At 40.9% G+C, this 25,912-nt stretch overlaps 2 protein-coding genes across 2 annotated transcripts in view; both read left to right on the forward strand.

Moving 5' to 3' along the window:
- Positions 1-7,084, forward strand: part of cacnb3b (calcium channel, voltage-dependent, beta 3b) — a 39,607-nt gene extending 32,523 nt beyond the window's left edge. Inside the window, exons 2-14 of the mRNA XM_034209548.1 lie at positions 325-444; positions 1,102-1,224; positions 1,312-1,433; positions 1,655-1,707; positions 2,096-2,115; positions 2,324-2,404; positions 5,036-5,094; positions 5,311-5,411; positions 5,579-5,730; positions 6,133-6,228; positions 6,366-6,536; positions 6,623-6,670; positions 6,778-7,084. Coding sequence (XP_034065439.1) covers positions 325-444; positions 1,102-1,224; positions 1,312-1,433; positions 1,655-1,707; positions 2,096-2,115; positions 2,324-2,404; positions 5,036-5,094; positions 5,311-5,411; positions 5,579-5,730; positions 6,133-6,228; positions 6,366-6,536; positions 6,623-6,652 — 1,128 coding nt within the window. The 3' untranslated portion in view covers positions 6,653-6,670; positions 6,778-7,084. The remainder of the gene's footprint in view (positions 1-324; positions 445-1,101; positions 1,225-1,311; positions 1,434-1,654; positions 1,708-2,095; positions 2,116-2,323; positions 2,405-5,035; positions 5,095-5,310; positions 5,412-5,578; positions 5,731-6,132; positions 6,229-6,365; positions 6,537-6,622; positions 6,671-6,777) is intronic.
- Positions 7,085-13,682: 6,598 nt separating this feature from the next.
- Positions 13,683-24,701, forward strand: rnd1b (Rho family GTPase 1b). The gene is made up of 5 exons (XM_034209452.1): positions 13,683-13,948; positions 14,446-14,533; positions 20,885-20,994; positions 21,170-21,304; positions 21,780-24,701. Exons 1-5 carry the CDS (start codon positions 13,829-13,831, stop codon positions 22,023-22,025), a joined length of 699 nt encoding a protein of 232 aa, XP_034065343.1. The 5' UTR covers positions 13,683-13,828; the 3' UTR covers positions 22,026-24,701.
- Positions 24,702-25,912: the final 1,211 nt, after the last annotated feature.

Raw genomic sequence — 25,912 nt, forward strand, 5'->3', positions numbered from 1 at the left:
TCTTGTTGAGGACACTGGGCGTTTGCCAACATCTGGTGCACCTGGCTGAGTGGATAAATAGACTCCATGCACTGTACGGGTTGTTGGTGTTGTTGCAGAACTCAGGCACAGGTTCCCCTGAGACGTCTGCTTTGGAAAGCTGCAGGAACTCACTGGTCCTGGCAGGCCGGGTCACATGGCTTCAGGACGACAGGCAGGTTCAGGGACAGGTTAAACCAAGAGAAAGTAGCAACAGCTGCTACGAGGTGTTGGGTATGGTATCCTGTTGGATGTATCTCCTCTCTGCCCGGGCTGTAACAGTTATTCTCCTCTCCTTTCTCTCAGGGTTCAGCCGATTCCTACACTAGTCGACCCTCGGATTCCGACCTGTCCCTGGAGGAGGACCAGGAGGCGTCTCGGCGTGAAGCCGAGCGCCAGGCTCAGCTGCAGCTGGAGAGAGCCAAGGTGAGAGCTTGAGGGACAAAGGTCAATGCTCTACTTTAAATTCACCTTCAATTCCTGAGAAGCAGTCTGTAAACAGCTGCGTCATGTTAAAATGAAAACCTTTATTGCCCCAAGGGGAATTTGCTTTGCACAGACAGCACAAAATAGTACCAAAAACATCAACAACCATCTATAACATATCACAGCCTAATATAACATTCAAAAGAAACATGAGTACCAAACATTTTCATTTCAAATAAAGTACGTACTGTACATACTTAGGACTTTGTGGACTTTCAACACACTGATTTAATCTGGTTGTATATTTATAAATATCTATAGGCCCTAATTTGTGATACTGGGCAACATAAAAAGATGACTTCACTTCAGTTATCTATAGAGGTCAAATGTATCTTCAAACGAAAGATGTTAGTGCCCTTTATGTTGTGTGTCTGCAATAAATCTCAAGAGGAAATACAAATACAGAGAAGGTACAAGTTTGATAACATAAATAATATAGATTAGAAAAGGTGCAACAAATATATCAAGAAGATACTGTACAAAATGCTATAACAAATGTATACAGTATGACAGTTTAGTGCAGCATGTGCAAGAATGATGAAAGCGCAATGATACTGTAGATGCTCGTTTTTTAACCTTCTTTTCTTCTGTAAACAGGCCAAACCAGTAGCATTTGCAGTGAAAACCAATGTGAGTTACTGCGGAGCCCTTGATGAAGACTGTCCGGTCCAAGGGGCTGCTATTAACTTTGAAACCAAAGACTTCCTGCACATAAAAGAGGTGAGAGGCCAAATAAAGACCTTTTATTATGAATCATTTTGCAGCATGACACTTGATTTATAAAATATGTTGTTGACTATCATGCAGAAATACAACAATGATTGGTGGATTGGTCGGCTGGTGAAGGAAGGGGCAGACATCACCTTCATCCCCAGCCCAGTGAAACTAGAAGCCATGAGGATAAAGCAGGAGCAGAAAGCAGCAGCGAGGTCAGGAGTCTCTCCGCTCTCTGTTATCGCTCTATGTGTCTCTGCCTCTCTCTCTGTGTTTTCCTATTTCCACCAGCTTCCTGTCTCACACACTCTTTGAAAACTCTTTTTGTTTGTTGACGTAACTTGTTCTTGCTCATGTGTTACTCTGTTTTGGAAATCTAAATTGTCTCCTGAGGGGATTCTCGCATAATGAAGCTTTGCATTATGTTGCTCCGCAGGAAAGGAGGGAACGCTTCATCTGGAGGCTGGAGGTCAACCCCGCCGTCTGCAGGTACGTGAGGCCGGAGGAGTCCTGTTGCTGTGTCTGCTCCTTCTCTTCTGGGACTGCATGCTCTTACGGGGTTAGACCTACAGTACATACAGGGCTTTTCCAATGCTAAGATGTTCCCTTTTAGTAGAAATGTGTGTGTTTGGAAACATTGTTTGCCTTTTTACATAAAAAATAAGCTTACAATAATTATGTGAGATGACCCCGGAATTGTGATCAACCCTGCAAAATTACACTTAAAAAGCGCACACATTGCTTCAGTGCAGCATGGCATGCATGTTTTCTCTTAAATAACCTAAATACTCATATATGTCCTACTCAAATAATTATTTATTTCCACTTATTAGCTTTTGTCAATCTTGTTTAATGTTCATTTTGTTTATTCTGAAAGCCAAACAGAAGCAGAAGCAGGTATGTTCTTCATTGGGCCTCTTCCTTTTCTCTTTATTATTTAAGAACAACCTTAATTATATTGCTACACTTCATGCATATCAGTGCATTTCTATGGCTATCTACATGCAGAGTGGCTACTATGTGCTAACTAAATGTGTGTGTTATAATAGTAAATTCACTTCAACAATGTGCCTCCAAACCCTGTCTGTGCTTGTGGCCTGTGCAGACTGAACATGTTCCTCCATATGATGTGGTCCCTTCTATGCGGCCTGTGGTGCTGGTGGGTCCTTCGCTGAAAGGCTATGAGGTGAGACAAACATCAAAATGCTTTGTAGTTTGGTTGGCTTATTCAAGTCTTGTCTTGGTGATTGGAGTAAAAACCTTGATGGATCAGCTAACACTGGACCATATTTCTGTCAGTCACTGTGTCTGAGGGTATTAAAGTAGAATTAAAAAAATCGTACACGTAATGCTTTCAATGAACAATGAATCCTACTCTCACTTTTCTTCACCATTAAATTGCCTGTCATTCTCTATGACAGCTGTAAGGTGGATTTCTATTAAATTTGGCTCGCACATTATGTTCCCCTGAGGATGAATTCCTATCATTTTGGTGATCCCCTGATGTTTCCGCTAGAACCATCGTCAAGTCATCATTTACATTTTTCTGAAATTTGGGTTACGACCAAAAACCTACTAAACTATACCCAGTCTATTTTCATGCTAGCACACTACACTAACATGGTAAACATGTTAAATATTATGTTTAACAGGCATGTTAGCATTTCACTAATAGCATTCACCTTAGTACATCCTCACAGATGCTAATCTATCACTTTCTGCTGTGGTAATTTAAGGTTCCCTTTTTTTGTTGTGTACACTTTGATTATTGTTTAAGCCATATATGTGATATGTCAGTGTTTAGACTCGGTCTTGTTTGGCCTGCCAATGTTTGCTCCAGTTTAATCTGAACTGCATTGTCTGGTCCAGTATGGTCTTGCCTGGTTTGATCTTAAGGGAATCACTCTCGCCTCCATTATCCCATTAACACTGATACTAAACCCCCGCAGTCACATCCTGATGAAATTATAGCACACACACCAGGAATCTAAGACTCATTTTGATTCATACGGAGCAGCATGCATGTCCTTTTATTCTAGCTACTGTGTGTTGTATTCTCCTATGCTGCACACATGCAAGATAAGATGAAAACACATTGCGTTTCAACTCGATTAATTTGAGAATATGTCAATTTCCAATGACTCTGTGGATGAATGCTGAAATGTGAGGCGTGTAATTGAACAGAATGTCTCTGCGCTATAACATTTTCCTTCTGCCTCGCTCTCTCCTCTGTGAATGCGCAGGCTGTGTGCCAAGCCGTTTGTTTTGTGTGTGTGAAATATTTATGCATTGCTCTGGTGATGTGCTTTGGGGATGCTCCAGTGGTGAACGCCAGCCTTCCTCCCTCTCTCTTCCCCTCTCGTTCTCTTTTTTCTCTGCTTTGTCTCTTGTGCATGGTATTATTTTTAGTTGCTCACCATTGCTTTCTCTCTCTTGCACTAATTTCCCCCTCTCATTGCCTTTCCTCCATCTCTCTGTTACATTGTGAAGGGAGACACCACTGTGAGCTTCATCCCCTATTCTGAAGGCCATACATTTTTCAGAACTCTTTGAAAATAGACTGCTTAACATCATCTGCAGAGAGCACACACACACACATACACACACACACACACACACACACACACACACACACACACACACACACACACACACACACACACACACACACACACACACCTAACTATTTCTCTCCATGTCATCTGTAACGATCCTCTCCTCACACGTTTGAAGACATATGAACTACATCAATAAATGAAATGCTCTGACAAAAAAAAGGAAAATATCTGGTATCTATGAGGGTCGCGGGCCAGAACATGACATTTTTTATAACGTAAAATCTTATCCAAAGTGACTTACAATAATACAATCATCCAACAGGATACAAATTCATTAATTCACAAATTCACAAACAGCCGGAATCCTGAAATCAATATATGTTTTAATATGTGTAACTCGTGTAATGCTTGACAACACTGCTGCTTTGACAAAAATAATTTCCCAATTGGGATAAATAAAGTATCTGTCTGTCTGTCTGTCTGTCTGTCTGTCTGTCTGTCTGTCTGTCTGTCTGTCTGTCTGTCTGTCTGTCTGTCTGTCTGTCTGTCTATCTTTTCCTGGATCCATGAAGGGCCTGATCCATTGACAGAACACTAGCACCTTGCCTAACCTAGCTTTAATCTCACACAGATAAAGTCTGACATTTAATCAAAGCTACATGTTTCTATAAGTCACCATATTTCGCCAAATAAAAATATTACTTTTGACACTAAAATGTTGGTTAAAAGCAGATTTGAGTAATGAGAAAAAAAGACTACGACCACTGTTGGTAAAAACAGACAATGGACTCAAGTATCTGTATCAAAGTACTGAAGAGTGGTCTAAAAAAAAAAGGAATGAGCTGTGGCTGGACAGCTGACTAATACAGATAAAGGGGGCACACAGACCAATGAGAGGAGGGAGACAATGAGTCAGGTGACGACAGGACTCATTTGGGAAAGGTGAAAACAATCATGGCAGGGCAGACAATCACATCTGCGGGAAGCACAAGTATTTAAAACAAGAGTCAAAGTTGAATATAAAAACATTACAGGAAAAAATAGGTAACATCTGGAAACATTGGAGGAGAGACAGAACCTTTACTCCTGTTTTGGGCGCTCATTATGAGAAACTTATAATTGAGATCAATAAGGGGACTTAAACAAATGTTTTACCAAGATTAAAAGGGAGTGAGTGATATGAATGTGTGTTTGTATTTTGTCTTATATCTCAAGTCTTTTACCTCCTCTTCCCTTTTTCTCTCCCATCTGTCCCCTAGGTAACAGACATGATGCAGAAAGCCTTGTTTGACTTCCTAAAGCACAGATTTGATGGCAGGTGGGTACGGCTGTCTGTGTTGCTCTTCTTCAGCTCCAGCTCAGTATACAGTAACACTGTGACCGAGCTACAGCGTTGTCCGTGGGATCACGTTTCATGGTCAATAGGACACATGGTGATGATGATTTATTTTTAGCTGTAAGAGAGAACAAGTTCATCTCATCCTTTGAAACTGAACAGTTGTGGATGTGATGTGATAAGACGGTTCTTCTGCAGGATCTCTATTACACGGGTGACTGCTGATCTGTCGCTGGCGAAGCGCTCAGTGCTGAACAAGAAGGCCATAATGGAGAGATCCAACACACGCTCCAGTCTAGGTGAGTGACAAGGCAGTTGTCTTAGATCTTCTTTCTGCTAAATAAAGATTAATACCTGCTAAGAATAGATGCATCCTCTGTCTTTAATGCCAAGTCAACACTGAACTGATGTTGCTCTGTTAAGCATGTCTCACATAACTCCTCGTCTTCCTTTGGTTTGTTGACAGCTGAGGTGCAGAGTGAGATAGAGAGGATCTTCGAGCTGGCCAAGTCTCTTCAGCTGGTCGTCCTGGATGCTGACACTATCAATCACCCCGCACAACTCCTCAAAACCTCTCTCGCTCCCATCATCGTCTATGTCAAAGTCTCCTCCCCTAAAGTAAAGCACAACCCACTTGAACTTCAAAAATCGTGTTTTTCCTTTGCAGTTGTTTTTTTCTTTATTATTAAAGTTAGAGCTGAAACAGTGTGATTATAGATAACCTCATTAACACTACAAACGTTTTGATGATTGATTTGACTCTAAACTGAATGTATTTGGGTTTACACAAATGACAATACAATTAACAATGACATTTTGTATTGGCTTATGATGGGGTAGTGTAGAAAGAAGATTACGTTCAGATTTCATAAGGAATGCCATGATGCTCTCCCTGGGATGACAAAATTGAAGACGAAAATGAGGGAAATTGAATCACAACGTGCATTTGAAAAGCTTTATTACTTGGGTTTCTCTTTTTTCATACTGCTTGACTGTCTTTGTCTCTTGCTCATCTCACAGGTCCTTCAGAGGCTGATCAAATCTCGAGGGAAGTCACAAAGCAAACACCTCAACGTCCAGATGATGGCAGGAGACAAGCTCGCACAGTGTCCACCTGTATGTCACTCTGCCTTAAAGTCATTATGTACTTCCAATGCTCAGACAGGCTTTTTCATACATGCTTCATACAGCGATCTTTAATAGACACAGAGGGGTGTGACTCATCTCTCATATCTCTTTCTTTCACTCATTAGGAGATGTTTGATGTCATCCTGGATGAGAATCAGCTGGATGATGCATGTGAACATCTGGCAGAGTACCTGGACATTTACTGGCGTGCTACACATCTCCCCAGTGCTGCCCCTGTTAACCCTTTACTGGACCAAAGTGTGGTCACCCCCCCCTCAGCTAACTCCAGCCAACAGGTAACACAAACACACAACTGATGCTTTATTATCATTTTAACTGCATTATTAACCCAACATTTCTGCCTCCTGTGTCCTTTCACTAGTTTTCTGAGACTCAAGAGTTGATAGAATGATCACTACCACAGATATAGGTGAGAAAACCCGATTTTCTTTCTTACTTTGGTGAGCTTGTATCTTTTGCTACTGGTTTGTGGTACCGTTTTCTCTCTGGTGAAATGCTTCCTCTGCTTCACTGCAGGAAGCCTGTGCTGTCGGCTGGGGTCAGACTAGAAGGTCATAGAGCACAGGGACCGGGCGCCACCAGGGGGCAGCAGCAGCCCTCATCTCTCCAAAACAAGCCACCACCTTCTCTGGCCACCTGGAGAGAAGAAGAGACCAAGAGGAGAGTCCCTCCGGAGAGAAAGAGCAGGAGGCTGGTGAGCTGCAGGAAGAGGAGACACAACAAAATGAAGAGGAGAAGGAGGCAGTGGCGGTTCTAGACCAATTTGACTGGGGGGGGGCCACTGGGGGGCCAGTTATTTTCTGAGGGGGGCACAATAAATGCAGGACGAAAAAGAGAACTAGACAGTATGAAGTAATTGCGCATAAGAAAACAATGCAATACAGTTATTGGTATTTGTTTCAGTACACTTATTTATTTCAGATAGATCTTATAGTTATTACTGTTAGCTTCAGCTTAAGTTATAGTGCAATGTTTGCACTAACACCATATTTATATAAAAATAAAGGCAATGAACAGTTACATCTCTACTTTACATAAGGGTGTCTGCACAATCTCACATTACAGCAACAAAATCCTGCGGTTTTTGGCAAACCGAGTACCAGAAAATATCCATTTAATAAAAAATAAAAATAAAACTTTTCATTGTGAGGGGGGCCACAGGGGGGTCAGAGGTCAGTGCCCCCCCCCCTAGAACCGCCCCTGGAAGGAGGAGGAGGAGGAAGCTTCAAGAGAGGAGCCTCCACCTCACTGCTCACTGCCCCCTCGCGAAGAACTCCCTGCTCCAACCGCCACACAACAACTCAGGGCTGCTTCCTACAGCTGCACAAGTGCTGGCAACAAAAACCAGTACAGAAGTGCAGCCACTGCACACATCCTCCCCTCACCCTTCCTCCTACCCTGACCTTGTTCTTAACTCCATGCTTTCACTCTGGAGGTCACAAACCCCCACCTGGCAGAGCTGAGCCAGCCCATGTGTGATCAGGGCTGCACCGGACACACATAGGCTAATTCAGCTCTCAATGTAGACAAATAACACCTCAGTGAAGGCAGAGTATGTTAGCATACAGAACCGTAGCATAGCAACGCTATCAGTATAACACAAAATACAAACAAGAGTAGCTTCCCGTTCCCAAGGTTTCCTCTCTGGCCAGAGTGCAGAGAGTGACAGAAAATCAAGTTTGTATGTCCTCTATTTCTACAGCTCGCTGTGAGCTGTCATTCCAGTTTAACCAAATAATTCCTCAAAGGCAAACTTGAGTCATGATGGACTCACCTGTGTTGGGACACCAAGGAAATGAAAGTATTCCTCTTCCTTTTTATTATGTAGCCTTTTAAAATGATTTTAGTTTTTACAGTAACAATCTTTACTTCTATCTGTAACTCGGTGTAGCTGATCACATATCTGTACAGTATGCAACAGTGATGCAAAACTCATGCATGATAAGCACATACTTGCACATCAACAGAATATATATGCATCTTTTGTCACAGCTGTGAATGTATAAATGCTGGTCCATTGTCTAAAAAAGGATTATTTACAATAACTGTGGTTTGTTTGCAGATGTTTGTTTCTAAATAGAAAGGAAATTAACCATGATAAACTGTGGTTATTGTCATATATGAATATATTTTAACCCTTAGAAATTTTAATTCTTCTTTATGAAGAATTTAACCAACCCAGTCATGTAATTCTTAGCTAAATTTAAATACTGGATATTTACTGATGTTAAACATGTGTAGGTTTCCTCCAGAAAAGAAGGACAGAGGCATTGCAACAGTCACAGACTTTCAGTTCTAGCACACCTGATATTTATTACCAAAGCAAAACAATGATTCTGTCCTTGTTTTGGGGAAACCATACTCCTAACTCCAGATGACTTCAATTGTGTTTTGGGAACAGAAATTGCCATTGGCTGTTTTTAAAATTCATATTTCTCTTGCAGACTTAAAAAAACATTGAGTCACGTAACTGTATGATTTCCAAAGACAATAGATGTATATATTAATAGCAAATGTTACTTCAGCATGTGTGCTGAATTAAATTCTTGGTGATTCTAGCACTAAATTAAACATCACTACAGTCAGAAACATATCCTCTCCATATCTCCACATTTGACCACATCAGTGGTGTCATTAACATTTCACACTCCACTGCTACTCAGTGGTGTAGTGAAGGAGTGGATGGATTATATCAATGAAGCATCAGAATTATTAACTCATTATATTTTATTACAGCTCAACATGTGTGCAGCTGGCCGATAAGTTTATGGAGGGTGACCTCTAGTGGTAGATATGTTATTTCTAACACCAACCACTTCTTATTTCTCTAGCCTTTTGAAAACTGAGATATAAATTATGCTTCCACATTAATTAAGAATATTTACAAAAACGAGTTAATTGTCTTTGCTGTAAACACCAACAGCGTAATGCAAAATATAATTTGTTTTTCTTCACGCTATTGCACTTCATTTCATATCTTATACTCCCAAAAAGTACTGCATCTCCACATTAATCACAACTATTCTCTACACAAGTACATCTGCTTTTCCATATACAACTATAGTTTCAGCTAACATACCACATATGTAAATAATCTAATGTATGTGCATGGCAAATTGTATTCTTGTTTCATCTGAAGGGCTTTTTAGGACCATCACAAGCCATTCAGTCTTCAGAGTAAACCAACATGATCTACATAACCAGTCACATGTATCCAGGCTTAATTGTACATACTGTACATTCAATATGCATATATTCTTATTGATATTATCAAATTGCACAGAAACAACAGATGCTGACAGGAAGTAAAGGTTTTAGTCACACGGTACACTCAACGCCTCAGAAAGCATGTGTTTTTATGTATTTTCCTCTCTTTTAAGAATGATGCACTGCAGTTATTTTGGACCACAGTGAAGTCTGCTTCCACTCGCACCCATATTCATTTCTGAAGGACCAGGTTTGAGATACATAACATCTACTTGTTAAAACACAGAGAGCACACTGATGTATAAGAAAAATAAATCAGCTCCTTATATTTGTTTAATTTCTATTGCAGGATATTTCTATCAAAGGTGATTTATTCTTTGGATGTCCAAAGCACAATTTTTTACAACTATCATTTCCTATTGTGTTTCACCTGCCTAAATTCTGTATGCAATACAAAGTCTAGCATTGACGAGACACTAGCTGAGACTATCAAGGTATCTCCTCAGTTATGATGGGGTATAATTGCACTATTATTATTTACATGTCTGCTTTACAATGCAATAAATGCACTGAACGTTATGCTGTACCCTCCACCAATAGTGAACAAGTTGTCTGATGATGATGTCAACATTTCTCGTGGTTTCTGACAAGATAAATGATATCCAACAATGTATGATGATGTGTACAGGGTGCGTCTTTTGTCTAGCACATTTGAAAGAGGGGGTGAATAAAACACAACATTTAAATAACATTTTCTGGGTGTGGTGTTTTTATTTCTCCTTGGAAGGAGAAGAATGGGATACGTTTAAAGTACTAAATTAAAGTAAGGCTTTTTCTTTTGAGAAACTGACCAACAGGGGGCAGAGTGGCACATCTGTACCTGCAGGTAGTGGGATGCTGTGGAATAATCAGATAAACTAGAAATACTAAACTGATAAATTGTCTTTTAAATCTGCTATTCAAAGGGTCAGTTCATCCAAACAAAAACACATTTCTCAGTTATCTCGAGTGTAATGCACCACGTTTTTGATTTATGTAGCAAGGTTTTGCTGTTACACTGAACACAAACAAACACATTTTAGAGTAGACTGTCATTGTGACCAGTTCAATGCTTACCTGTGTAATCATGCTAATCAGCCTCTTATATGCCACACCTACAAGTTGGATGGATTATCTTAGCAAAGGAGCAGTGCTCATTTACAGTGATGTGTGTCAAACATTTGAGAGAAAGCCAAATCAGAATCAGAAACTGTTTAATTGCCAAGTAGGTTAACACATTTGAGGAATTTGTCTTGGTGTACATGGTGCATACAGAAACACAGTTAAAGAAAATCAAAAGTAAGAAGAATAAATTACATTTAAATTGGGATTTGGATTAATTTACTCTTTAAGTGTGTCCCGGGAAATGGTTTTACACTTACTTTCTTGCCAAAAGTACTTAGGATCTGTTGCTCTATTTCACAATTTGGTTAGGTCTTTAGTTTCAATAATGATAAATCGCAACAGCTTATTACAATGTTATTTTAGAAATAAGTGTGCTTCCAGCTTTATGGCAAGACTAGTTTGATGTTGAAGAACTTGACATGTCTGCACAGTGTCCCTAACCCCATCCAAACCCTTTGGGATGATCTGGATCACAGACCGGTCTTTTTGTTTAGTAACAGTGCTCGACCTCATGCTCTTGTGGCTGATGGAACCAAATCCCAGCAGCCCGGTTAAAAACATCACAGATACAATTGAGATGTGCTCCTTTGACATGTTTCAAGTCTCTGTAATCAGACCACACGTGCTACATCACATGCATCGTACATTGAACCCATGTGTCACATTCAGATTCAGACAGAAAGGCTGTGGTATTACCACCTCTATCTTCATGTGGTCATATTTTTCCATCTGTGTAGCACTTGTAAAAGCACATTTAATTGAATGGAAGCATTATCTCACTTTGGTTGATATAACATGCATGGGTTGTGTCTGCTGCTACATGTCTAACTCTAAAAATAGCCCTTGTGGAAGACATGCAATAAATCCTGGGTTACAACACCATCTGCTGATGAGTTTGTTGCAGGAAATTAAGAATGTGGTCCCATTGACAGTAGAGAAAGATAATGATTCAGCTTTTTGTCAGTTTTCCTGAGTGCTATGTGAAGACTGCTGCTGTCACTTTATCATTGTGTTGATGATAATTACCGACACTGTCACTATACGTAAGGAGGTGTGATGGTTTAAGTCATTGCTTTCTCCTGCCAGTAGTCCCCCCCCCACCTCTCCTCCTTCACATCCGATACCAGCCATATTGGAAGGTGTCACTTTATGCCTGATGATTATTCAGAGCCACCTGTCTCTCCCTGTCCCATCCGAGGATCTGTGTGGTGGTTACACAAGCGTCCATGTAAGCATTGCAGTTAATTAAGAAGGGTTAGAGAGAGTTCATCATTTGCAACTTTTCTTTTAACTGTTTTTGTCTTCTCGTTTTGAAGTTTTATTCACTACCAATCAGCGGAAAAGCACAACTATCTGAGCCCAGAAGTCTTAGTGTGTATACAACATTAATGCATTAGGAATGGCTGCGCATTTGGAACTCTCAGCATAATTGAGCCCTCTTTTCTTCACAGAAGCTTGCACTGGGAGGTTTTAGAGATGTGTATAATCATTTTCTGTATCCATTATCTGGTAACAAGACAAAGGTGTAACACCATCTAACTCTGGCCTTTACACTGAAAGAGGATAATTGCATCACTATATTAAATAAGTTTCTGTTGAATCATGTTTTATTTGCTGAATGTAGGAGAATACGTTTCTAACCAAGAACAACACTCCAATCAGGTTTGGAGAGAAAGTAATTCTGTCTATCTTGCCGCAATAAAAATGGTCAAACATAAAATTGTATTTCAAAGTTAATTTATTTTCTAAGGATTATAGGCAGTATTATTATACAACATTCACTTGAAATATATGTGTAAAATCATACAATTCTCTTATGGAGCAGTACTGTGAATAAAGAGAAATTGGTCAAATGCTGTTGGTGATGTAAATAAAATGCAATCCTCGGGATGCAAACACACCCTCCACAAATCAGAGCCGTGTATGATGACAACAAGACATATTAGGCTGTAAATCACACACCGATCCCAGCATGGGGGGTGAATGATGCAGGCTGTTTGTGAACAAAGGCAAATTGCTTTGACCCACTGGGGCAGCTTGGGCTCTGATTTGCAACGGTAAATAAATTAACTAGTAGGCTGCCAGACATAGGAGAAAGAGGCTAATTGACTTTTATCTTTAATACTCCCTTTCCCAACAATGAGATGCTGTTTGCATACAGTGATAACCTTCAGGGTCTGAAAGTCAGTGTCTCCAGGGGTTTGACCAGCCCGAGTGAGTATAGGAAGATCTTTGACTTGACCCGATAGCTGGTCAGGGCCTCACACCATGTAGACATGGTGGTATTATTATACTGAGCACCACACTGATACATGTCTCACTTTTGATCAGCAAACATTAACATTAGCATTCTTCAAATCTAATCTATTTCTTTTAGAAGGCTGTTTGATAGAATGAAACCACAACAATATGATGAATTTAGTAGGAAGTGGACCACTTGGGGGAAATCAAACATCAATGTCAACAGATGAATTGCTCATTTGCCTCATACTAATACCATAATACCTCATACCCATACTAATCACATTAGCTTTTACAAATGGCTGCTGGAATTTCAGACCAGTTTTGGCAGATCAAGAATCATTTTCATAAAGGAAAATGTAAGTTGTTTAGATATAATTGACTTGACTCTGTGGTGCAGTTCAAACTAATTAGTCCACTGTGGATTGGTCCCATTGTCCTCAGACGGGGCTATTGATCCGGACAGTCAAGGCAATCTAATCAATCAATTTACAGCAGGCCAAGGGACAGGTCCCCACAGGTGACAAAACACAAGTCTGCATGCAGTGACTGACTGCTGCTGTGTAAGATTTACAAATGTAATGCAACAAATATGTTTACATTACAAGGGAGGATTACTTTAAAAAATGAATTTAGTTTTCAGGGAAATAAAATGAATGCCTAACTATTCAAATATTGCAAAAATACCTTTGTTGTTCTATCATCCTTGAGAAAATAATTTGTCTTTGCTCTGAGATCATGCGCGCAGCACAGGGCAGCCTGTGGAATGGAGAGCTCCTATTGGCTGCTGCTGGCCTGTATAAAGCGCCGCAGTGGCAAATTCAATCAGATCAACTGCGAGCATACTCCGAGAGCCAGACATCAGGAAGCTCGATCAAACTGGGACGATTTCTGCTTTGTTCTGCTTGTTGTTTTTCACATTTTCTGCAACAAAGACTGGATCCACATCAACACCATGAAGGAAAGGAGAAATACACAGCCGCTGGTGGTGAGATGTAAACTGGTTCTTGTGGGAGACGTTCAATGCGGAAAAACGGCGATGTTGCAAGTCCTGGCGAAGGATTGTTACCCAGAGGTATGCTCAAATGTGGAAAAAATGAACTAAACCTGCATGTTATTTTAAACTCTTCTGTATTCATGTGCAACATGAGTGATAGTTATTTCAAAAAGATTAATTGTAGCGAGAAAAAAGAGGTACGCATGTTGCAGACAGTCAGTTTTCATGCGCATTTTCATAAACTGTTGTCCTGTTGGTTTATTTGGTATATTGGCCGTAATACCTATACATTGATTCGATTTGTTTTATAGGATGATCAATGAACATTTATTCCCTGCGCATTTATGATGTTTTATTGGCCTGTGTTGAATAACCCGTGCAGCTGCAGTGATTCGTGTGATTGCTTGATCGATAATTCTTTAAAATTGAGAGAAAGCTATCTTATTATTAGGCTTATTATTAGTCCTCGGTGCGTGTTTCCATGTTACACTAATTATCCAGATCAATTTCATTACCTGTAGCTGACTGACTGACACCTCCCCACTAATGGCATCATCTTGCTAATTGCTCCCCAGACCTACGTGCCCACGGTATTTGAAAACTATACAGCCTGTCTGGAACTGGAGGAGCAGCGAGTGGAACTCAGTCTGTGGGACACTTCAGGTAATTGATTCCATTTTCTCTGTCTATCCGGCCTATCAGCTATTCTTCCTGCAGCACTGAGAGTTAATATTAGGAAATGTGCAGTGAATGTAATGAGAGTCAGTCTGTGCTGCAAGAGCTGCGTCTTAGAATGTATTCCTAAATATTCTTCTTTTGGAAGCATCTAAAAAAAAAAAGAGAGATATCACGAAAGTTGTTAATAACATCAAGGATAATGGGCATACCTCATACTATTTGTTACTTTTGTTATTATTCAAAGCACAAGACATGTACACTTGTTGAACTGCAGTCCTGTTACTATTTCAGATCGCAGCTGACTTCAAAATGATTATCTTATTTCCCCTCTGTGGGACGAATAAAGGTATTCTGAAAAAGGAATTCTGATTCTGAAGGCAGGATCAAATATTGACGGCTCTACATGTGCATTTATGTGCCTAATAATATTCACTGAAAACTAGGCAGAGAGACAGGGATTATTGCGCTTCACTTGTTCTTGCTGACTTTGTGCATCATATGTTAATTTACACTAAGCGTGAAAAAGAGGGTCAATATGTCAGTGTGCATCTCCCCGAGGATCTGCTGCTTAGTGTGTTGACCTGGATACTGTGAACACGTGTCTGACTGCAGCACCTGTTAGATTCCCTTTCATGCTCACTGCCCAATGGTTTCTCTCACCACCCCACATTAGGGCTGCACGATTTTGGGAAAAAATCTAATTGCGATTTTTCTGACAAATATTGCGTTAGTGATTCGATTTGCGATATTTGTTTTTAAGCGACCCAACGGAAGTTTATTGTAAAATGCGGCCATATCTCCGGCTAGGAAGGTCGCATCAACATGCTCCCGTCTCTAGCACCCCCGCAGCCCGAGCTACGAGTGAAATAACTAAACGTACATGAAACTTCCCTTGGGTTGCTTTAAAGTCAAGCTTCAGTTTAAGATTCACTCTGTAATAGATGTAAAACATGTGATGGAGCAGTACTAACCTGACTCGGATGGTTTGTTTCACCAAACCATCTAGGAAAGCTCCATTGGAAGCCATTTGGAAAGGGCAGGAACTTTCAAATATACTTGGCAGGTGATTGGATCAATCTGTCTCTCACCTTCTATCATGGGCCACTTCTGATTGGTTAACAATGGCTGGTACATGTGGAGCACAGCACTTCTGATTGGTGTGGATGACTGACACACAAGAAGAAGAAAAACAAAAATGTAAAAAGGATAATCGCATCATTTCAAATCGCGATTTCGATTTAAAATCGATTAATCGTTCAGCCCTACCCCACATCGCTCTCCATCCACACTTTTGCCAGATGTATCCCCAGCCTCACAAGGTCACTGTGGTGGAGCAAGATAGTTTGTGTTGTTGTTTATGTACAACAAATCCTTTATGTAACAGACCCACTTGTTTGAGATGATGCAGCATTTACTGTGTCCCCCCCGGCCACCCCCCCATTATCCAAAAGCTGCATCAGGAGAAAAGTGAGTGTAATTCCCTCCCCAGACCAAATCCTGCTTTTTAATCCCAGACTGTGGACCTTTGGTCTGGCCAGCATGAGTGGGCCTGGTGCCGGGGGATGATGGGCACACAGGGAGACATCCTGTTGGGCAGGAAGGTTTTCTGGAGCAGACAGACAGGAGGCAGCTCAGAAACTCTTGTGACCTGCATTCGCCTCCATATGCTGCTCCGGGTCACTCTCTAGAGCAGCATGATGCAGGGGATTAAAGATCTGAATAGGTCCACTGCCACCTCGTCTAAATGACCCAATGAGGTTGGCACGCTTTCTCTTTCTGTCTTTTCATTTTTTTCAGATTTACTTTCCCCTTGTTTATGCAGCTTGTCGGCTCCTATTTACACGTCTTTTATTGTTTCAACTATTTTCTTCTTTGTTGCCCCCCTGTCTTTGTTGTTCCTAGTTATTCATACACAATCCCAAATTGCACCAGTTAATTTGCTAATTTGCATCACAAGGAACAATGAACATAGCCAGTGATCAGTAATACAGTTCACATGCCTGACAGACAGTTCACAAAGTGTTATTCAAAGCAACTTGTTTTTTGGGGAGGGGGGGGTGGAAGCTGAAACTTCACTCTCCTGTCACTGAGAGACCCTCCTACCCATTATTTGTTACAGATGACTTCCATGTATATTGTGTCAGGCTCTGGGTGATGGACGATAGGCAGAATGGCTTTTTGTTGGTCACACCGTACAGTTTCTTCGTCTTGCTGTAATTTCCTATAATTGCATGCGTTGTGTTGCTGTGGCCGCACCACATTGAGAGGGTCTCCTCATTATCCCGACTCTCCTTCATTGATCGGACTGACCTCATCCCCAGCTCCACATGGCAGGCAGCTCCTTCTCCCAGCCCCACCATGGATTTACAGACTAAAATCAATCCGCCCTAATCAGCCTGGTCCAATCGGGCATGTGTCCGGTGGGGGGGGGGGGGGGGGGAAAGGGAAAGCAAACAACGTCCAGTGGTTGTAAGTCATGAATAGTGAGTAATGAATCTCGTTATGGTGTTAGTAGGTAATTTATTTCAGGTTGAATGTTCTGGCTGATAAAGCCTTTGTGTTTTAGAAAGATACTGTATATAAAATAATTGATTGGTTATTAAGGATTACAGATTGGCATTTGTTATGGACCCAATATCCATTAAAGTTAATGAAACAATCTATATAATTATAAAGAGAGGCGTTGTTAACAGACAAACTCATGTTAATGGCTTAAGCCATGTTAGACTATAAATTAGAAATGACTGATATGTAAATGTACCTATATCAGTCATTTATAATGGCCTCTGAACGGGTCTTAGGGTTCAGACTGTTATAAGGCTGCATCTATTTAATTTTGTTGAGTGATTAAACAATGCATCACATAGTTTTAGCACTAGTTTAATTTTAAATTAGAATGAAGGATATGGCATAAATATGCTTCATTTCAGAGAACTATTCAGACTTGTTTTAACAGTCTGGGTCAATTGATTGGGATAACTTTCAACCTTTTAACTAGAGAAACCACTTTTTATCTAACTCTCGGCTATGAGTTGATTGCGAGCAGAATGCACTTTTTAATCAATGCACTCTTTTAAAAAAAACAATTTTTTTTTTAAACCATCTGTTTCAGTGTACTTTAAAATGAGTGAGATGAGCTTTGACAGTGTCAAGTTACAAAGTAAAGCTTGTTAACAGCTCAGATGTGGTGATGCTCAGGAACAAAGAGCGGCCCTTTCCTCTCGACAGGGGTCTTCAGCAGTGATTCTGACCGCCTCTGGCATGTGAAACTGAGGAACAACTGCCTGACGCAATGTAGAGTGTCTTTTGGCCTGGCTGTAAAGACCGTAGTTATCAGACTGCTGCTGCAGCACCACAGCTCCCAGTCGGCCGAGCGTGGGTGGGGGGCTACTCTCACCCCCAAATCTGTGAGTCATCCCATTTCTGGATCATTAATCTGTCTGACCCCTGCATTCTCACTGTAGGAGAGGAGTGTGCTAATGATGAATATGGGCCATGTTGCTCAGCTGATTTACACACACAAAATACACACATAGTTTCACTTATGAACACACAGAAGAAGCAGATCCTCCCCTCCCCCACCTGTATGCTCCATCACAAGGCCCGTCGTCTCGGCCTGGGAAGCCTACTTCTGCTCTGGCCCAATTTCCTCCTCGACACTTAGCTCTGGGCACCGCACCATCAAGGCGGATGGAGTAGAGTTCAGCCGCAGGAATTTTGTTTCTTACCCCTCCATTCTCTAGTTAGTCTGCCACACTCCGTATTTCATGCCTCACAAACTCTCCATCTGTTTTTGAGGCATGCTGTTGAGAAAAAGGAAGAAAGGGAATATTCGGAGCATGCTTAGGCTCTGCGTGTGTACTGATCTATGCAAGCTATTTGTTGGGTTGTTGCAATGGAGAGAAGGAGGGAACAGAAGGAAAGAGACAGGGACTGGTATCAGACTGCAGGGGGTGAAGGATTAATGGGGAGGAGGGTTTTTTGTGATCTCTCTCAGTAGCCTACACTCCTGCTTTCCCTCCCTCATTTTCCTACTGGCTTTTCTTGCCACAATAGAAACAGCCATTTCTGCTAGGATTAGAAACTGGATCCTGGAGTGTCGGGAGTGTGCTTCCAAGGCTGCTGCTGCTGCACCCAAACAGCATGCCGTGGTGCTTCAAATACTAATATTTACACATAAATGTATTATTTTTGGATTCAGTTCCTTTGTAGATAGAATAAATACGCCTACTGAATCATGCATTCCTTTGTCCAAAATAAAAGATAAAATCGATTTTTGTGAAGGAAAATAAATGTCCTAGACGTCCCCTCCCGTCTCCCCACCCTCTTGACAGGGTAACTCATTTGTCAGCTTTAATTGCAAAGGCTCTTGGACCCCCTGTGCACCTTTCCATTGATTACTGCATTTAGATCAGTGGTCATTTAATGCAGAATCACACCCCGGTTCCCAGATGTGTGATAACCCCTTGAGGGAGATTGAGAAGATGTATAGAGCTCCCTGCCTTTGATTCTCCTATGATGAGATGCCTCAGAGTTGAGACACACACACGCACACGCACACACACCATACACACTCTCATTACCCCAATGGTGCTAATTGTTCTGATTCGAATGTGTGTCAATTTTCACAGTCAGCAGACACAAAGTTGTCTCACAGATGATTGTGGCTCTTTCTACTCTAGCCCAAGGTGTAAACGTTGTTAGTGTGATAATGTAATTTGCATTAAGTTGGGAAAGTCTGTCCTCTTTGTCAAAATTCAGTCATAGTAAAACATCAATCTGAATGTTTAGTTCATTTGCTTCTTAAGAGTAAAACAAATTCATTTTCTCTATCCAAAGGCATAGAAACTGTTTTTAAATACAACCAGCGTGTCCCTTTGTTCCTATGCTGCAATGTTTACCTTCTCCAGGACAATGAGCCCTAAGGAATTTCATCGCAGCTTGTCATTATTCCACTCACAGCGCCCGGCAGCTGGCAAATTCAGTTTTACCCTTTGATAATGTGGAAAACCATTAAGTATTCATGAAACCGATCTGTATGCACACATGCATGTTGCGTGCACTTTTTCATATGTTTTCTTCCATTGTTTTTTACGCTGTAAATCAATTAGGATGGTTGTGTAATATCAAATGAGTGATTACACGGACTGCTTTTGTTATCTGTAGCTATAAAAGGAACACTGAATCCCTTTTGGGATTCACATGGAGCCTAAAGTAAACATGTTAATCCCATTGAGCTGCTCCTTCTGTTTCATCTGATCACACCTCTGGCTGCTGCCAGATTTAAATAGTGAGTCCGTGTCATAAGGTGTGGTGTTGCTGTGTGTGTCTCTTTGTGCGTGAGAGATGTTTGTCTGTGGTCCCCAACCCTGTCGCAGAGCAGAGGAATGTCCCCAGCAGTGGGTGGGTGGGCAGTTAGTGGTGTAAAATGATTGATTGGCAGTTAAAGCGAGCTTTATAGAGAGGTGGGAGGAATGCCTGATGTAGATGGTGGATTCCAAGGCTGTTGCTGTGGTAACAGAGGGACTGAGGTATTGCGCGGCGAGCAGAGGATTTTTTGGGGGGTGGGTGGTTTACTTAAGGATTCTGAGCATGAGTGGGAGCGTCTGCCTGCCCCGAGCCCCACCGTTCCACTTGCGTAATCTACTGCAAGAGAAGATCAATGAGGATTTAGTGCTCGATTGTCATCTTCTCTCCTTTTGAAATGCCAGCAGAGGATATAGGAGCAGTTTCAGGGACAGCAAAGTGAGGCTCAGCAGAAGTGATGCCGATTTCACATAATCTCTGCTGCTGTAGTTTCTCGTTCTGCCTCGGACACTCTGCTGCTCTATCACCCTTTTTGCCCTGACCCGTTGTTACAGCAATTGATTCCTGAAACAATCTCCACTTAATACAAATAAATCATTGGCTTAAGTTATTTATCACAAAACATTTTACAAAGCAAATGTAGCTTTGCACATCTTCCTTTTTAATATAAAAAAACTTCCTAATGTGGCACATGAAACATATCTGCGTCCCCTGCATGTCTGACCTCATATTTGTACAAATAAAATAAAAAAGATCCAAAGGTGAATTAGACTTGTTTTTATTCCAAAAGACTAGAAACAAAACGGTATAACTTTACTTGTACTTGCAATTTCACCACGAAGACGAGGAAACTATTAAGGATCGTTGAGTTCAAAATGGCAGCTGTGCAAGATCCCTCTCAATCGTGTCTAACAATTTAACAATACGCATTGAAGGTGAATGGAACTACTTCAGACTGCCTGCGTGTGTCACTTTTAAAGTTGGTCCTATCTTTTATCCACATTAATGATTCTCTGTTTTGCCCCTAAGGTTCTCCATACTACGATAATGTGAGGCCCCTGTGCTACAGTGACTCAGATGCAGTTCTGCTGTGCTTCGACATCAGCCGTCCTGATACTGTGGACGGCAGTCTGAAGAAGGTAAAGGCTTCAGTTCTGCACCTTACATTATAATTATCTTTAGTCACATACTTAATCAGCTATTCCTATAAATAAAGCCTGTTTTCATGAAATTATACTATAGTAGGACTGTGTAAAATATAATTACTGTACCCAAAATGAACACACTGAACTCACTATCCTTTCCTGTCCACAGTGGAAAACTGAGATCCTGGACTTCTGTCCGAGCACACGGATCCTGCTCATCGGTTGTAAGACCGACCTGCGCACAGATGTCTGCACGCTGATGGAACTGTCCAATCAGAAACAGACTCCCATCACCTATGAGCAGGTGAGAACAAAAACATTACGCATAGAGATTGTCACTGGAATATAGTCAATGCTGAATTCAAACTATTAACAAAGCATATGTGACAACCAGACTCAAATAGTACAGTTGCTACATTTTCATTTTGTGGCTTTTTTGTCATGTCTGGCTGGTAAGGAAAACAAATATATTTCACATTATTTTCTGCAGACAGGATTTATATTGATATATACATCACACCTTGCATATCATTACACTTTATCTGGAGCACTTTGTTATAGCTGGCATTCTCAAGTATTATGATGTATTACTTAAAGAACCTGCATTATTTATTTTTTTAAATTGGTAAACCATAGATAAAATGATTCCTATGTTGGTTTTTTCAACAATAATTTAAGGGTCACGCATATAATGAATGAATGATCTATTGTCACAGCTACATGGTGACCCTGGTAAGAATAAAGAAAGTATTAAAGGACGTGTATCACTCGTATTGCAGGGTTCTGCTATGGCCAAGCAGCTCGGTGCAGAGGCGTACCTGGAATGCTCAGCGTTCACCTCGGAGAAAAGCATCCACAGCGTGTTTCGCACCGCGGCCATGGCCTGCATCAACAAGCTGCAGCCCCTCCCAAAGTCCAGCCCCACCCGTCGCCTCTCCAAAAGACTCCTCCACCTGCCCAGCAAGTCGGATTTGATCTCCTCCACCTTCAAGAAGGAGAAGGCCAAGAGCTGCTCGGTCATGTGAGTGGAGACCTTTCGGGTTACAGTCTTCACATGCAACCCCCAGCCCCCCGCCTCTTTGGTCTCGGGGACGGGGGGGTGGGCACGATGGTTTTATCAGGGCTTCCTGCTGAATCCTTCCCTCACCCCCCCCGCAAACCAAACACCCCTCAGAAGAGGTGGACACTTCGCTGTCCACTTGCTCCTGAACCTTTCAGCGCACATCCATCTTTTTCCACTACTGTTTGTCTTGCTTTCAAACAAACAATATCAGTCAAGGTTTGCTCATCGAGCTATAATTTTTCACCTGTAAACAGTATGCAACTAAAATGGTGTTACATCGGTCCGATTTTAATATATCTAGGCACATGTTGATTTTGTCCAAAATTGGAAATGTGCAACGTGTGATGTAAAATCTTGTGATGTAAACGCCTCTCAGACAACTCAATGGATATTTTTCTAAATACAAAATAAATCTAGCATGAAACTGTCAGGAATTAGCATTTCTGCACATCTCTCTTTAGGTCTGTCAGGATTGAAATAGCTTGTTGCTGGTGTCCTCATTTAGGCCTGTAAACGTGCAGAGTATAGAGCGAGTAGTGGGACAAACCACAGTAAGAGCTACGACACAGAGTAGTTCTCATTGTCTCAGTGGTGAGGAGAGCAGGGATAAGAGCTGTGAACTCAGGCTGCTGTACAGACAGCAGTCTAACTATCTCAACCAGCATGGATTGTTGATGCATGGTTGTGTAGCTCTGGACAGCGGTACTCCACAGGTTTCAGTGGAGGTGAAAGAGGCTGTGTATACGGCACAACTTCCGAAATGTGAAAAAACGCAAACAAAAGAAGTTTAGTCGGACTTCCAGTGTCTCTGCTGTCTATTTTTGTGATGGGGCAATCACATTTTAATGGATGATTTAAAAAAAAAAAAGAAAAAAAAAAAGGCTTTTATACAAAAAGCAGTTCAATGCCGTGCTCTCGAGTGTTATTTATGAAGCTGTGGCTGGTTATTCATGCCAGTCAATAATATGGAGGCAGAGAATAAAGCCTACCTTAGTCAGGCCGACTGCTAATGGGAAAATCTGGTTTGCAGTTTCAAATATTCTTCATAAAAGATTTGTAGCATTGTGTTGACAGTTTTTCAACAATTCTCAAATGGTATGCAGTTTTGAAAAATGCCTTTCATTTCATGTTCCCAGAAGTCATTGAAATGTTTTTGACTACTGTTAATATGCCTTGTGGATTCCTTCGTTAGCAACAATCCAATGTAGCACTCCCAGCGTGACTCTACTCTTCCAAAACGACTGTAGTTTTGTTAATCCATTGACCTCCAATAAGCAGCACTTATTGTAGGTTACAATGACTACAAAGCAACAAATTTGACCTTTTTCTGATCTTAAATCTTTGGCTTTATGGTTATTTGTGTGTGCAGCTTTAATCTTTGTGCTTCTTACCATAAAGCAATAAAGATTTCAGTGCAAGGTAACCTGTGCGGCAATAAAGATGCAGCTTTGTGATTACTGTCATGCTAAAGCGCTCCATGGACATCCATGTTATAGACTGAAACCATCCCTGCTGTACACAGCGGCTGCTGATCTGCGTTTGCCCCTACTCCTCCGTTTAAGCCACTTGGATAAAGAATAACCAATGGCGATGTCCTGCTATGATCAGATTATCTGAATCCCAGAGAACAAAACTCTTTGGGTTGGGAAGGCTAGCCTCTGCTGCCAATTTTACATAATCATATAAAAGGATTGAAGCAGCTTAGGACTTAGATAAACTGCCTGAGTAATCAAAAGTGCAGTATTTGCTTTTTAAAATTGAAAATCTACTTCAAAAGTCCAGCAATCATCTTGTAAAAAGGGCTAGTGTGTGGAAATAAGGAAATAATGTGAGAAGAACAAGTAAACAAAATGCACAGGCTGGCCCTGTCCAAAGAAAGCTATTTTTCCATTATTTGTTTATTTAGTTGATGTGTATTTTCTTTTTTGATATTTCAAAGCATGATGTTAGTTCCAATGTTGTTTTTGAAAAAAAAAAAAAACTCTGAGATGGTTGTAGCGTCTTTATGGAGCTGTGGACTGCCCCTGGTCGGAGGAACTTAACATGGTGATTTGCAAAAAGGCTTCCAGTTCATGTTCACACACCAAATTCCAGAGTATTGCCTAGCAACAATCCAGCGCAGGAAACAGAGACTGGCTGCTGGGTTAGTTATGTCGACGGGAGAGGGTTGGTTCACACGCAGATATCCCCACATCCATTTTAACAGCATCAGTTATGCATTTTGCCTGGCTTGTTAAAAAAAAAAAAGAAAAAAAAAAAAGTGTCTTGGTATTTTTCTTTGGGTAAGGGAGCTGATGCCAGGCCTTGTGATGATGGGATAGATGAGCGTACCATTTCAGTCAATATGCAGCCTTTGTGTTGTAGTCGGTGTGTGTGGTACAATGGTGCAGTCAAACTCCTAAGCATGTCCTATTAAAGTTGTATGATTGTACATACGTCTCTTGTTTTATAATCATTGTAAGACCTCTCCAAGGATGTCATATGAAAATGATGTTGTTGATGTGAATATTTATTTGGTAGCTAATTTTTTTTTATTGACATGTACATTTGTTGACATTTATTTTGGAAATTTGACTTTTCCTTTTTTATTTTGTTTATGCTGTGTTAAATAAAGCTTGCCCTGTCCGGCACCCTTAAATTGTGGTTTTCCAGTCATTTCTGTTGTTCACGATTCACTATCAATAAACATCCATTCTCTGATCATTTCAATATATACCCAGTTTCACAGTGTTGTCATAAATAAACGAAAATAGTCATTTGAATATTTAAACAAGAGTCTTAATAAAACAGCTGGTGGTGACATTAATTATTGGTTGTTTAATAAAAGTCCATCTTATCTTTACAAGTAAATGTTATGAAAACATTTAACAAAAATAAATGTAAGTACACCCTTTTTGTTAAGACAGATTGTCCAAGTATTATTCCATGGAAAGTCAAGAAAATACTGCATTTTACATTTGTTTTCCCACAATAACAAAGCATTATCTTTTCTTCTGGTTCTCTTAATCTTTTGTGAATTGTATTCCTACATGAATTGAACATGTTCATGGAACTGATAAAGCGCCACACTCGTTTAAAAAATTTCAAAATGATACTCGAGTAGATTAAACCATTCTCAATTGTCTCAACACATACTTAGGAAAGTGAACAGATGTCTCCAGAGGTGTAACCCAACTCAATCATCTCTTAAGGAAATAAGGCGCTTATCTTTTCCACTCTCAGTGCTAATAATTTCTTCTAACAGGCTCTGTGTCACAGCATGCATGCAGAGCCTGTCTCATTAAGGGTAGAGCAAATTTAAATCACAAAGGATGGGGGATAACTGTCATTGTTGATTACTTCAACCCTTAACTAAAATCACAATCGCTGATTATCAGGGAGTTATTATCATAGATTAAGAAGAGGCAGTCAGGTTTGTTACTGACAAATGATTAGTTTAAACCCTACACATTATTAAGAAAAAGAAGGGCATTAGATAGGAATCTATAGATAGAGTGATTGCACTTGGCACAGATTCACCCTTACAGGTTGTTGGAAATCTTCACAGGTTCTCCGTATCTTCTGAAGATGCACATGTCCGCTGCTCTCATCTGTCTTCAAACACGCCACATCTGGTGGCTGCCAGCTGCAGAAGTGTCTAAAACTGGCCTGGTGCCACCAAGTGTGGCGGAGGTGCCAACAGGCCAACCAGCACATGAGCCCTCGCATTGCCTCTTTTTCCGGTGCTCAGACTAGTGCTAATAGGCTCTGGTGACACTGTCTGTGTGATGATGGTGTTGATGTGTGATAGGGCGTAGTTGTGTTGGTGTTTGACACTCAAAATATCACCCTAGATTTCAATATATTCAT

Source organism: Gymnodraco acuticeps, unplaced genomic scaffold (genome assembly GCF_902827175.1).
Source record: "Gymnodraco acuticeps unplaced genomic scaffold, fGymAcu1.1, whole genome shotgun sequence".
NCBI classification, from domain to species: domain Eukaryota; kingdom Metazoa; phylum Chordata; class Actinopteri; order Perciformes; family Bathydraconidae; genus Gymnodraco; species Gymnodraco acuticeps.

Excerpts from the sequence above, each read along its gene's own strand:
- rnd1b (XM_034209452.1), top strand. The coding sequence starts at position 13,829 with ATGAAGGAAAGGAGAAATACACAGCCGCTGGTGGTGAGATGTAAACTG. Across the intron at positions 13,949-14,445 it reads CGAAGGATTGTTACCCAGAG|ACCTACGTGCCCACGGTATT; the intron begins GTATGCTCAAAT and ends ATTGCTCCCCAG. Across the intron at positions 20,995-21,169 it reads TGGACGGCAGTCTGAAGAAG|TGGAAAACTGAGATCCTGGA; the intron begins GTAAAGGCTTCA and ends TCCTGTCCACAG.